The 14,134-nt window shown below is 38.7% G+C and overlaps 1 protein-coding gene across 7 annotated transcripts in view; it reads left to right on the plus strand.

The window, feature by feature from the left end:
• mrvi1 (murine retrovirus integration site 1 homolog) overlaps positions 1–14,134 on the plus strand; it is a 66,488-nt gene that overhangs the window by 22,646 nt on the left and 29,708 nt on the right. For all 7 annotated transcript variants that reach the window (XM_051899088.1, XM_051899090.1, XM_051899089.1 and 4 more), the window contains 4 exons: positions 5,488–5,593; positions 5,792–5,897; positions 6,280–6,748; positions 13,463–13,681. In XM_051899088.1, coding sequence (XP_051755048.1) covers positions 5,488–5,593; positions 5,792–5,897; positions 6,280–6,748; positions 13,463–13,681 — 900 coding nt within the window. The remainder of the gene's footprint in view (positions 1–5,487; positions 5,594–5,791; positions 5,898–6,279; positions 6,749–13,462; positions 13,682–14,134) is intronic.

The following is a 14,134-nucleotide window of genomic DNA, read 5'->3' on the forward strand; positions in this document are numbered from 1 at the left end:
ATCTTTTGTTTCGAATCAGTGGTTCGGAGCGTGTATCAAACTGCCAAAGTCACGCCCCCCAGTGGTGAACCACTGACATTTTGAAACACTTATGACGTAACAAAGCTTCGTTTACATCTGACTTTCACGCTCCGAAACACTGATTCGAAACAAAAGATTTGTGAAAGTGTTAATTATCTTGCTGGCAATGAAGGCCTCACTGAGCCATCTGATTTTATCAAAAATATTTGTGTTCTGAAGATGAAGGTCTTACGGGTGTGAAACAACATGAGGGTGAGTAATTAATGACAGAATTTTCATTTTTGGGTGAACTAACCCTTGTACTGTAGTAATGTAGATTACTGTCATTAAAGGGATAGTTCACCCAAAAATGAAAATTATCCCATAATTTACTTAACCTCAAGCCATCCTAGGTGTAAATGACTATCTTCTTTCAGAGAAACACAATCAGAGATATATTTAAAAATATCCTGGCTCTTCCAAGCTTTATAATGGGAGTGAATAGTAACTGAGATTTTGAAGCCCAAAAAAAGCGCATCCATCCATCATAAAAGTAATCCATACAACTCCAGGGGGTTAATAAAGGCTTACTGAAGCGAAACGATGCGTTTTTGTAAGAAAAATATCCATCCGCACGTAGTAGACGCCTCTCGCGGTTCAAACAAATAGGGCTGGGCAACAAACTCAAGCTCCTCCAACATTTATCTTTAAAAATGTTCGTTTTAGGCTTGTATTGATTTGTGACTGGTGTTTTTTTGTTTTGTTTTTTCTCTATCCTCTGTGCTTCCGTGTTTATCAATACGTCATGGGTCGGGTCAGAGGTCACTCTTCTGCAGGAACTCGACTTGCGTACGGAAGCCAGTGATTCTTGTTTATAAAGTTATAAATATGGATATTTTTCTTACCAAAACCCATCGGTTTGCTTCAGAAGGCTTTTATTAACCCCCTGGAGTCGTATTACTTTAATGATGGACGGATGCGCTTTTTTGGGCTTCAAAATCTCAGATACCTTTCACTCCCTTATAAAGGTACCTTTCACTTATAAAGCTTGGAAGAGCCAGAATATTATTTAAAATAACTCTGGTTGTGTTGGACTGAAATAAGAAAGTCATATACACTTAGGATGGCTTGAGGTTGAGTAAATCATGGGATAATTTTCATTTTTGGGTGAACTAACTCTTTAACAGGGTGCTGAAGACAAACCAGTTTCCTACTCATCCATAAAATTTTAGTAACTAAATCTAAATCAGAAAGAGGCAGAGGTCCAAAACACACGGGCTGAGAAGGACAGGCTCATTCTTCAGCTGCAGCTCATTGGAGCATCAGGCAGAAACTGCACACACACATACACACTGCAGTAGCAGCCCGGAGAAGCATGAGAAGGCTTCTCCTTAAATGGTCAAAGCTCCCAGGAGTCACAGGGAGGCTGGTGCAGGGAAAAAAGTCAGGGAGAGGAAAAGAGAGAGGACGCTGACGATTGTGGAGCTTTGAGGAAAAATATCCACAGCACAAATACAAAGAGGGCTTTGAAGGAAATAGTGTGCTGTTGAGAGAGCATCTTTCATCCTTGTTGGCCAATCAGGTAGAGTTTCAGCAAGTTTTTCTTTGCATGGATTGATTTGTTCTCTTGAGACGAGAGCTTGCGGCGGACACTTCCAGGGAGAAGCACTTTAAAGTACACAACATGGTTTCCTGGGAGGTGTGACATTATTTTGTGTATGAAAATGTGGAATCTGATGGCCTGAAATGCACTTTTATGATGTACAAATTGACACACGTTCCTTTCATGCATACGGCGGGGTTCAAAAGTCTGAGACCACATTTAAAATCTGGCGTTCAGTAATCATTTAATTTAAACATGGACATAAACAAAGTTTTAGATTCTGCACTATTTCTAGGTCACTAATCAAATAAGCATATTTGTGACAATTGATCATGTGACTCCACTTTGACTCCATGGTCAAATGTTCTTGTTCCACTGCAGCTCAAGCTGCTCTTTGGATGATGCTGGATAACATGATCATCAGATTTTACACAAACTTGTGGCGTTTATGTCAGATTGCATGCTGCTGTCATTAAAGGTAATAAATAAACCAAATAGTATGCAAAAAAAAGTGGTAACTTGAAATTAACAGCTATTTATGCCTGATCTAACCGTTTAATTTACTTTTGCTGATTGTAGTTTTCAAAAGTTTGCGTTTTCAGGCCCCCAAAACACTGTCGTATAATTGAATGGTTAAAACACAAAGTTTTACGGTTTTAGTAGAAAACTTTGTCACATAAACGGCCCCTTAGGTTCATTCTTTGATGTATTATTTTTTTATTTTAATTAAGTCTATTAATTTATGTTACCACATTTAACATTTTCTTCAGTGTATGATGTTCTAGAATTCGTGACAATTTTTTGATGCAACTTTTCACTTAAATTGTTATGCTGATAATACAATTGAAATAGTGAAAAGAGTACATTCAATTAAAAAAGAAAATCCAAAATGCATTTCCGCTAGTGGTCCCATACTTTTCTACCTCTTTGTATTCTTCACCATCTTTCTCAAAAGATGTTGTAAAGGTAAATTTCTAAAAATGGCCTTTATCAGTCCATGCTTTTCTTTTGTGCACCAAAAGCATGAAGAAAACTAGTTTATGAAGATCCCCAGTTAGTTGCTGTTCATGGCAGGTTTTTGGTGATGCCCACCTGAATCGCTTGTTTCTCAAATCTTTTACATCTTTTACAGTGACTGTATAGCAACCACTTCCTATTTCATGCAACCAAACTTTCAGCAAATCTGGCTCACTGTATCTGTGTTACATAACCAGTGAAGGGAGGGGGGCACTTTTCTCATGCAGCCGTGTCAGAGCTTTTGCCGTGAGGTAAAGCTGAGGTCATCAGGGTCCCGGAGGGACCTGCCACCAAGATGGCCTTCCATCCTCCCCAAAATTTATAAGAGTTGAGCTCTTCTTGCTGGTGACAGTCAAAGGCCAATTAAAAATAGATCCGGTCAGTGAGAAGAGAGCATTCACTGACCACAGAGAGAGAGAGAAAGTTCACAAATAGACTTGTAGCCAGCAGGAAATAATCAGGGTGATTCGATTACACTGCAATATTCATCTGCATGTCATGCTCTGCGGGGGAACGGGCTGCAGGACTCCTGCTGTCTGGCCTCCCTGTACGACTGATGGATCGCTGAAATCATTTAGAGTGCCCTTCCATCTCATTATCTTTATATAAATTGCATATATTAAAACTATGCTTTTTCAGATTTACCGTATTCTTGTAATTATGATATTGCTATAATGCCCCTCTGGTGTCCCCAGAATGTGTCTGTTAAGTTTCAGCTCAAAATACCCCACAGATAATTTATTATAGCTTGTCAAATTTGCCCCTATTTGGGTGTGAGCAAAAACAAGCCGTTTTTTGTGTGTGTCCCTTTAAATGCAAATGAGCTGCTGCTCCCAGCCCGCTTTCCAGAAGAGGGCGGAGCTTTAACAGCTCGTGCTTTGGTTGCTCAACAACAACAAAGCTGGAGAATCTCACACAGCCAAAATGAGGATTGTCAGTAACGGTGTTCAGCCTTACATTGTTCAAACCGGAGTCGACACTGATGGAGAGACTCAGGAAGAAGTTACAACTTTTAGGACGTTTCTGAATGGTTAGTGGATAAATTTATGTAGCTGCTGTGGAGTTGATTCAACTCATCGACTAGCATGTGCCGTCATGTTAATCTTTTGTTCAAATCCAGCGTTGAACTGACCCTCGTTTGTGAAGCAGTCCGGCGTAAAATGGCGGCATGGCAACAACACTCTACTACAACAACTCTTCCTCTTCTCTAAAGCAGCCCAACATGGCCCCGCCCCCTTTATTGCATGTTCTGGGGGGCGGGGTTCATGTAAATTTTAGGGTTAGTGATGTCACCAACCTGGGAAGAAGTTCTTTGTAGTCCCTACCAGCCGTTTGTTGTAGTCCTTAAAAAGTGATTTCTGTAAAAGAAAATATCTCCCTTTGCATTGAACTTTGAGCGTTGTAACTTTGCAGATGTTGTTTATGCTCAAACAGCAACATTACACACTAACTAAAGGTAAAAAAGTGAAATCATAATCAACCACCCCTTTAAAGTGCTGACATTGAATCTGGCTCGTTGGACACTACCATGCAAAAGTTTGGGGTGTCTTTGAAAGAAGCTTCTTATGCTCACCAAGCCTGCATAAATTTGATCAAACAGTAACATTGTGAAATATTATAACAATTTAAAATAACCATTTTCTATTTTAATACATTTTAAAATGTAATGGCAAAGCTGAATTTTCAGAAGCCATTACTCCAGTCTTCAGTGTCACATGATGTTTCATACACATTTCTTATTATCAGTGTTGTGGTGATATAAATTTTTGTGGAAACCGTGATAAATATTTTTCAGGACTCATTGATGAATAGAGAAGTTTAAAAGAGCAGCATTTATTTGATTATTTTTGTTTTTGTAACAATGTAAGTCTTTGCTGTCACCTTTGATCAGTTTGATGCATAAAAAACATCATATTGACCCCAAACTTTTGGATGGTAGGGTAAAAATAGAATTGCATGGTGATTGAAAAGTTGTTATTGGTGAGAGAGGGATCAGAGACGTTGCAGGCTGGACTTGAACCTGCATAACCCACATGAGCACCAGAGCTCAACATGCCTGGAGCATGATGTGCAAGATGCTGATTTTATTGCTCAAAGTTTGCTATTTCTTAGGAGACATAATGAAGATTTCATTTTCTTATATGTTAACAGGAAGGGTAATTTGTAATTATTTACAGTAAGGGTATATGGAGCTATAAACAGCTCAGATAATGCATTTGGAAGAATTGATTGGAAATGTTTCAGTTTACATTGAAATCTTTTGAGTTTTGGTTGCAGACTTAGGAATATTGGCCAATATAAGCATGTTTGAGACAGGAGACGTGAGAGATTACTGGGATCTTTTCTCAGGAAAAAAAAATCTCAAGAGCAGGAATTTAAGAAAAAGTCTCCATCTCATTGATATCTTAAAGAAACAATTGAGAACTCATTTGGGAATTCTCTTTTCCTATGAATAGGAAAATGGGAAAAGATGACTTTGTGCTTTTGTGTCTCTTGTGAAATACGTTTAATCGCAAAACATGATTCATACATTCCCATAAAAATCAAGCCAATATAAATCATTGTAGTGCTCTGAGATTTCACAAGTCCTCTGTAGATTGTGGAAAAGATTGCTTTGATGTTGTACATTTAAACCCATTATCTCTTCCTCCCAGAACTAAAGAACACACTCTCTTATTTTAGTCAAAGTATTAGGGAAATCCTTTTGATATAATCTCTTTTAAATGTCAGTGATATTTTGAATGGCCTTTTCTGATAAGAAAATAACACACAGAGTACAACAGAACAGAGGAAAGATTCTTGAACTTCATCTGGCATAAAATCACCATTGAATATGTGTATATTGTGTTTTTGTCTTTTTCGTTAAGGTCAACAAAATCCCAGATGCAACCCTCCTAGTTCAGGACCCTGGTTCACTATCTGAGCTTTGGCTGAAACGCGCTGACAGTGTTTGTTCTGAGCCTGTGTCTGCAGGTAAATTTGACCACAGTTTGAGACTTGTAAATTCTAGAGGCAGCACATGTCTTCTTCACATTAGAGAAGATTCCAAGAGTCTCCATTTGGTCTCAATTTAATCTGATTGCTCTCTAGGAAACATAAGTGCAACAGACCTAATTGAGGTATTTGAGAGATCTCATTGTCTGCTTAACAGTACTGGTTCCTCTCCATCAGGTCTTCCATCTTTGAGTCCTGATTTACTCTGTACCAAGAGCTCATTGCCGGAACCGTCAGCCTGTGAAGATCCCACGCCACACAACAGACAGGAGAATGTAGCTGGGTCAGTGTTTACATTCCTTTACTTCTTACAGGACAAGGCTTGTGTGTGTTTATGTAAAATCCTCACACAAAGATGATCCAGCGTGAGGTGAGACTGTGCAGGAACCAGAGTTTATACTGTCACCCACCGTGGCCCCTATAAATTACTTTGACTCCCAACTGGTACATGTAAACTCTTTTAGTGTGGACCGAAAATCCCAAGGACACTTGCTTCTTGGGTAATGCAATAGGAAATGTCTATTTCCAATATTATTTTTCTGTATTTGTACAAATATTTAGGGACCATAATAAATATATTTGAATTGGTTAATCTTGCATAATGTTGGTATAAAACTGAATAGGTTACGTTCTCTTAAGTGAGTTTTGTTATTGTTTTCCTATAGTTTAGACCGGCCAGCAAGCAGTGACAGCTTCTTCCCAGAGTCAGAGGCAAGTGGGAGCACCTTAGTCTCAAACGAGGAAACGTGCAGGAGTCCGAATAAAGAAGAGGCTGGGTGTCAAGGAACTGAGCTACAAAACAGCAGAGGACAAACAGAGAGTTGCCAAAAATCAGACTGTTGCGGTAGAACAGAGGCCTTAAAACTTTTGAACCAAGGACAGTCTTCCAAGTCAGTGGACAATTGGGATAACCAAGGATTCAGTTCATCAGGGGAGAACCAAGTAGAGGATATTGGGAGGTGTCAAGAGGGTACTGAGGAGTCAGATTGCGCTGGGAGGAGTCAAGAGGAATCTGAGTACAGTGGAAAAAGTCAAGCAAGGACAGGGAACAGTGAGACTCAAGAGGAACCCAAAACAAGTGACTCATTAAAGAGACGAAGTGTCCAAGCCACTGATCTTGCTCACACTCCAGGGGTGAGTTATATTCATTATCAAACACTTTGTTGAACCATGTCATTTTATCTGGTTTTGATTCAATGTCCACAAGGAGCTGTGCACCTTGGATATATTTACTGAAAGAAAAAAAACACATTGTTTACTGAAAATTCCCATTTAATTTCCATTACACAATCCAATTGCCAAAAACCTGTTATTCTCCTTCCTACTTTTAACCTGGACTCAAGAATGTTTTTCCCATTTAAGGAATGCATCCTTTCCAGTGTTTTGGTTCTCATATTCTGCCAATTGAGGGAGAAGTGTAAATATATTTTTGTATCTAAGACAGGGGTGACTAATCCTGTTCCTGGAGGACCAACCCCAATTTAACACACCTGAACCAAATAATAATAGTCCTCAGGAACTTACTGAAAACTTCCAGGCAGGGTGGGTTACATCTGAACTTTGCAGGACATTGGGTCTCCAGAAGCAGGATTGGACACCTGTGATCTTGGACCAGTAAGGGTTCACAAAAGGGACATCCCTGAAAACATCTCAATCTTTCTTGCACATCTATTGATGCCATTTTGAGAGACCTGACTTATGATCACCTGGCAGGCAATTAAACATTCAAAAAGACCCTAAACGATTTTTAAAGACCAGAGTCAGTCATTTCTATTACCATTTTAATGCATGTTTTAGGATATTGCATAAAAATGCTGAATGAAAACAGCAAGATGCAAAAAAAAAAAAAAAAAAAAAAAAACATATCCTCAGTTGATGCAAAAAAAAAAAAAAAAAAAACAATTTAGGTAATAAGACATGCAGACCTATGATGAAAACACATTTATTAAATAAATTCCTTGATGTGCAACAAAAACTTCATGTGACTGAATAATTAGTCAGAATTTGAATAATTCTGAATCCAAAGACTTCCAACAAATAAGCAATATCACACTCGTAGCCATGCGATACTGTATCAGCACGGCTATGATTCGCCATAGGTAATCACAGAGTGCTGATATACAGCCATATCGCACAGCTACGATATTGATATCGTATATCAATATCGTATCGATATTGATATGTGATATTGCGTTTATACAACGGTTCAACGACACAAGCATGTAAATAAATAAGAAACAACAACAGAGTGTCTTTAAAAACCCTCTTTTGTGCAGAACTACTTCCTTCCACCACGGATTCAAATCTCAAGTTGACAGTTTAACAGTTCAGCCCAAGCCTCCGTTACAAATTCTACAACATCACTTTTGGACTATTAACGAAGAAAAACGTTGAGTCGCTTCATTGATGCTTATTGTATTATGTAGAGTATTATGGTATTATGAGAGAGAGATCGACTAAACGAGTGTATTACCTGCATCTGATATAACATTCATTCTTCAGGTCCATGTCCATAATATTATATCCATTATAAAAAATCAGTTTGAATGTCCTCAGAGGAAAGTGATATTTTTGTCCTTTTCCCATGACAGCGCTAAAACAACTTCCTTGTTATCAACCAGTATCTTTCAATTTGCTACTGACTCACTCATAAAGACAGTCTTTGCCGCCATCTAATGGCGTAATAATGTAACTTTTAAGTCCATATTGCGATCACTAATGGACCCTTTCTCAATACCAAATACGCCATATTATTGATATAAAATAATATTTAAATTAACAATAATAGCCATTATAAAAGTCAATAGGAAATAAACACAAGCAAACAATTCAGTCAAACGTACAAAAGCAGCGCTCTAGTACAGGATTTTAGTTAAATATAGCCTACGTATAAAGTTATGAAACTTAATTTTCCTCTTAACCCAAATTGATTTGCTCTGGAACAAGTAATAGATTAATAAGACCAAAGATTGCCTGTTTGATATACCCCAAATTAATTATATCTCATGTTTAACCACTATCTACATAAGAGCCAGCAGCAAATTCCCAAAGGACTGGCCGAGATGAAGCTGTTCTCTGTGGGTATGAGCGCTAAAAAAGGACGCTGACAGCCTGGAGATTGCATCTGCGAAAGCGTCTAAACAAGTTGTAAAATAGGCGCTATGTTTACATTTATATTCACATATTTGAGGTCTAAATAACATCTCGGTTACAACTGTAACCTTGGTTCCCTGAAAAGGGACTGAGACACTGCATCGAGAATTGATGGTGTGGGAACAATATTCTTCTTCGGAACGATAAAATACCATCTGTAAACCCGGACTCTCTGTCAGGGGGAGGACATGTTCTATGGCCTCCTTCCCCAGCAAAGTTTTTACATCTTGTTCCATAACCAGAGCCTACTCGGGGCCTACCACTGTGGACAGGACCCCCCTGTGTGCAGGACCCATTGAGATATATTTGGCAGTAGTTTCCACGCTGCCAAAAAATCTACTAAGGGAACCAGTCTCTTGAGACTGGTCTCTGGTGTTACTCGAGTGATCAATCCTGTGCCCTGAAGCGGCGAACTGGCAGGGAACAACCGAACTGATTGCTCTGAGACCCTCCTCAGAGGGGGCAAGCATCCCAGCGCCGCTGGGCGGAGACTGAAACTAGAACTTGCTGGAGACCTCTGCGCCTCAAAGCACACGAGGTGACGAAGTTGGCAGAACGACCCCCTGATGACATCGACGGGAGATGGGCACCGTATAATGAGGTGTTATCCATTTCTTTCTGGAGGGGTCTGTCCTCAGAGGTCTGGCACCACTGGCATCAGGACCTCTTCGCCTAAGCCTTCTTCGAGATAACGACTTCCTCAAATACGTCTTAGCCCGAAAAGACTTCAGCTGAGAACACTGCCCTGACCCCCAGACTTTTTGTGAGATGGGCACCGTATGATGAGGTGTTTCCAGCCAGTGGACACGCACCATAAGGCTCTGTTGCACTACGAATCCTCCGCCATGGTCTTACCAGTCATCTCGCCTTACTCTCGTCACGAGATTGGTGAACTGTGATTCTTTCTGCACTGTGTGCGACTCTGCAGCTCGTGTTGGATGAGCAGAGCAGACGTTTACAATAGTTTACAATTGAAGCAACTGTTATGTAACTGAATTAAATGGTTTTTATTTCTATAAAAGCAAAACAACAGTGGAGGCGCGCCGTCATGGTGATATCGTGCGCTAGATCTTGTGGCATTGTTTGGTCTGGGTGCGCTTTATAGCTTCCTGGTCATGAAGGAACGTCATAGGCGGGTAACATCATTGATTTCACTGATTTCACAAGTGCTTCAAGACGGAATCACGCAGAGACATTCCCACAGCGTGAATTCACGACGCAGCACAAGTTCCCTCGAAAGGGAACTACATTCTCACCTTAAAAAACTCTTAAAACTGCATTCCGTGACACAACAACAGTAGTATTTGTAAACAGTATATGGATTTGCTTGACCGCCATGACAGTTGCCGCAAGCAGAGAGATACAAATGTTCCAGATACTGGGGGAATATAGCACGGCTGGAAAAGGCTCTCAGCCAATCAGATTCGAGAACCAGAACAAAAATAGAAAATGGAGCTACTGTTGATTGCTTGCAAACAGAAGGTTGATGAGAACTTTTTTTAATGTGCAAACTCCAAGCTGCAAATAGTTTATTATATTGGACAAATAAGTCACTGAATCTTTTACTGTGGCTACAACTTCCATTTACGTTGATATTCTGCATCAGTCTCTCTGGAAATGACTGCTTTGTTTTCTTCAACCCACTGGATGGAAACAATGTTTTAACAGAAATGGCTTTTGCAAAATTCTAATTGTTCACATAAATAAAATGTACAACTTTGGTGGAAACCTGTCCATTTCGATTTGGGGGTGGGATCTTTTGACTTTATCCAGAAAGTAACCACCTAGAACTATCTAGCAACCATACAGCAACTTTAGAAACTGAATAGCAACACCCTGGCCACCGTAGGATTGTGTCGGTGAGTTTTGTACAGGCACCACTCACATTTTCTTCAGAAAATGTAAAAATCAGGCTTAGTGATACTGTAGTTGCAGTGAGATTTCCAGTCATTATTTCATTAGTCATTAATGCGATTCCAATGTTATGAAGATGCGTGGGATGAGTGATGTAGGGTTTATTTGTGCTTGTTACTAAAGAGTCTATTTTCCTCTATACAATCATAATGACTCAAATGCGAATTCTCTGCTGGAGCCTTTCACAACATGTAAACACTGTACAGTTTCTCTTTCCTTATAAGACATTCACTAAAATAGCATTTGTCTCTGAAATTGTCTCCTGTTTTGTTTGGGTGTACAGGAAGCCAAAGATAGCTTTTGTAGCGTTTAGATGAGATGAGAATGGATTTAGATGAATATGGAATGCATTCCTTTGGGAGAATGAAGGAGTCTCCTTTCCCCTCGATCGGTATCTTGAGACCAAGCTGTGTTTATACAACAACTCGACAGACAAATGGCTTTACACAATTGAAACCGCAAGCCCCATTATGATTTGCTGCATTAATGACTCATGCATATTTTTTTTTTAGACGTGTGTTTATGGTAGAGATAAGATGTTAGAGGTAATATAAATAAGCAAATACTCCACTGTTGATGTTGTTCACACATTTATTCTGCAAATAAGAATTTTTCATCTCTTTATGATGACCTTTTTAGTTGTTCTTGTTGGCACTGGTCATCACTGTAGGAGTATTTTCATCATCACTCTGTATGAGATAATACTGTTATTTTTCTGAAGGGAAACATTTCCTCTTGAACCTCTTTGAGAGGCAGGAACATAAGATAGGGCTTTGTGATAGGACAAATGCCAGTGGGGGAAACATGCATACATTTTGCCATGAAGATACGCATAAGCAATTTCACATTGTGGGTACGAGGTTGCTTTACCAATAACCAAAAGTGTGTGTAAATATATGTATATAATTTTAAAACTTACAAAAACACACATTGCTGGATGTGGTTATACTGTGGTATTATTTAGTGTTCTCTTGGTGTTCTAGGGATTCTCATTTAGCGGTCAACCAATATGAGTTGTTGACAACAGATGACAACGTTGTCAAAACGATCCCTATTCACATGGATCAATGAAAATGCTGTATTATGCGTGCCAGGCCAGTAGTTGGCGATGTAACTTTCTAAATGTATTATTACCAAACTGAAATTATATGCTCTAAACAGTTTGTTTTGCATTTTTCTCATATTGTACAATACAAACATCAATTGTCTGTATTTTTATAAAATGACCCAAATTGCATAAAAATCTATTCCAAATGATACTAAAATAAAGTACTTTACGTATATAAATCATCAATTGACTATAAAAGCACAAAAACATCCAATCTAGGACATACATCCATCATGGGAAACACTCTGCAGTGGTCGCACCACATGATTTTAGGTGGCACCACATGATAATTTCAAATTCAGTCAAAATTTACAGGCACAGAATTGGCCACCTAAACAAAACAAGCTAGCTTCCCACAAAAGGTCGCTATGAAATTTGTAATAAAAGTATATATTTGCAGAAATAATTCAATATTGATTGTTTTTTTTTGAGGTCATACCACATGATATCCAAATGTGGGACCTACATACCAGCTGTTAAAAAGGTTTTTTTTTCCAAATTTAAGACAGAGTTACAAACCTGCTTGCTGCTTCCATGGGTCCTTCGCAAATTGGTAAATGATGCAACTTCCTGTCTTTGAATGGGTTTCAATATGAAAGTCTCAAAGTGGTAGTTTTTTAATGGTCGCACCACATGATATTTCATAAAATGGACATCATCGGACAACGTTTGTTTGTATATTATGATAGAAATATCAATACAAATTTTGTACAGGATTACAAAACATGTTGGAAATCATGCCAAATAGTGCAGAAAATTAATTCGAATAGAGTAATTTCAAAGACATTTCCAAAACAGAAGTTATGGCCGAATGGTCGCACCACATGTTTTGACACTTTAAATAACAGAAAATTACAGATAACTAATGTTTTTTGAAAAGTTAAAGTGAGTAAATTCACGGGTGAGGTACTACATATATATGGTACACTGTAAAAAGTAATACGCTATATCTACTCCATAAAATTTTGGCAACAGATTACAAGCAGTATTATTAATTAAATTCAACAAATAGAATTGAGTTAGAATTAATCAAATGAATTCCTTAGATGTCAACCATTTAAAACGAGTAAAAAATTGTTTGCCAACATTGAAGACACCTGATGATCACTGAAGAATGATCTGAAGAATCACTGAAGGAAAGAGAAACAAAAGAATTAACAGAGGTTAAATGTTGATGTTGATTTTATTGAAAATGTTTGGTCGCTATTATGGTGATCAGTGTTTCATTTAGTTGGCCAGTTTGACTCTTTGCTTTTTATGTCAGTTTGTGGGTTTTTGTAATGGCGTTTGCTAATTTTACAGATTTTAAATGCTTGACTTTTAAGGAATTAATTTGATTAATTCTAACTCAATTTTTATATGTTGAATTTAATTAATAATATTGCTTATACAATTGTACAATCTGTTGCTACAATTGTATTGAGTAGATAGAGCGTATTACTTTTCACAGTGTATCTTTTTATGCATTTAAACCAAATTTTAACTGAAAAAAATGCAATCGGACAGAAAATTTAGGTGTCATGTCATTGACCCACATATATGAATATGGTAATTGTTCAGTGCCATGATATTAACATCAATGTACCCTGGTACTGCTACAGACAGTACTGTTTTGAAAGAGACAGTATAAGACAAGTTTTTTGTGTGTTATGTTGTGGTTTGTGTCTGTACAGGACCAAGAGGACCCATCTGCTGTATGTCAGCTCACACGCTCACGGGGTGAGCAAACTTCACTAAAGAGAGCCCATAGTTTCGTGACAGAGTTTGTCACCCCTTTTATCTTCCCTCACACACGCTCTCGGCCCCCTCTCACCCCTGCCATGCCCACCCTGCCCGAGGAAGAGGAAGACTCCCCGGAGGAGCTCGACAGTACATCCAGCTCGCCCTCCACAGTGAGTCAAACTATATTTTTCACATCACAGCTGATGCCTTCTCATCTCAGGTCCAGATCGGGCTTTTCACAATAGGAAATGTTTAATGGTCTAAAGATATGTAGTAATGGCACATCTGGGAGGATAGGCTGACATTTTGGTTAAATCTTGACTTTTGGTCAAAATGTGACCTGATTGGTGGTGCATGGGTTCTGATATATTGTGTAGGCACATTATGTTGACGACCCAAGATGGAATCCAACTTACTTGCTGGAGAATCTATCTGAAAGCTATGTTCACACCAACACGAATGTTCGGCATTTGTCTGTTCAGATCAATGTGGAAAAACAGCAGGGCAACGTTGTGCAACTTCCTGACATCCGTTTGTCATGGAGAACAAAGGAAGCCAAACAGTATTTACTGTCGCTTAGCAAAATAGTCTTTTCGTTAATGCCACCAAGTCATTGTTTTATT

This window comes from Ctenopharyngodon idella, chromosome 7, assembly GCF_019924925.1.
Source record: "Ctenopharyngodon idella isolate HZGC_01 chromosome 7, HZGC01, whole genome shotgun sequence".
Classification (NCBI taxonomy): Eukaryota; Metazoa; Chordata; class Actinopteri; order Cypriniformes; family Xenocyprididae; genus Ctenopharyngodon; species Ctenopharyngodon idella.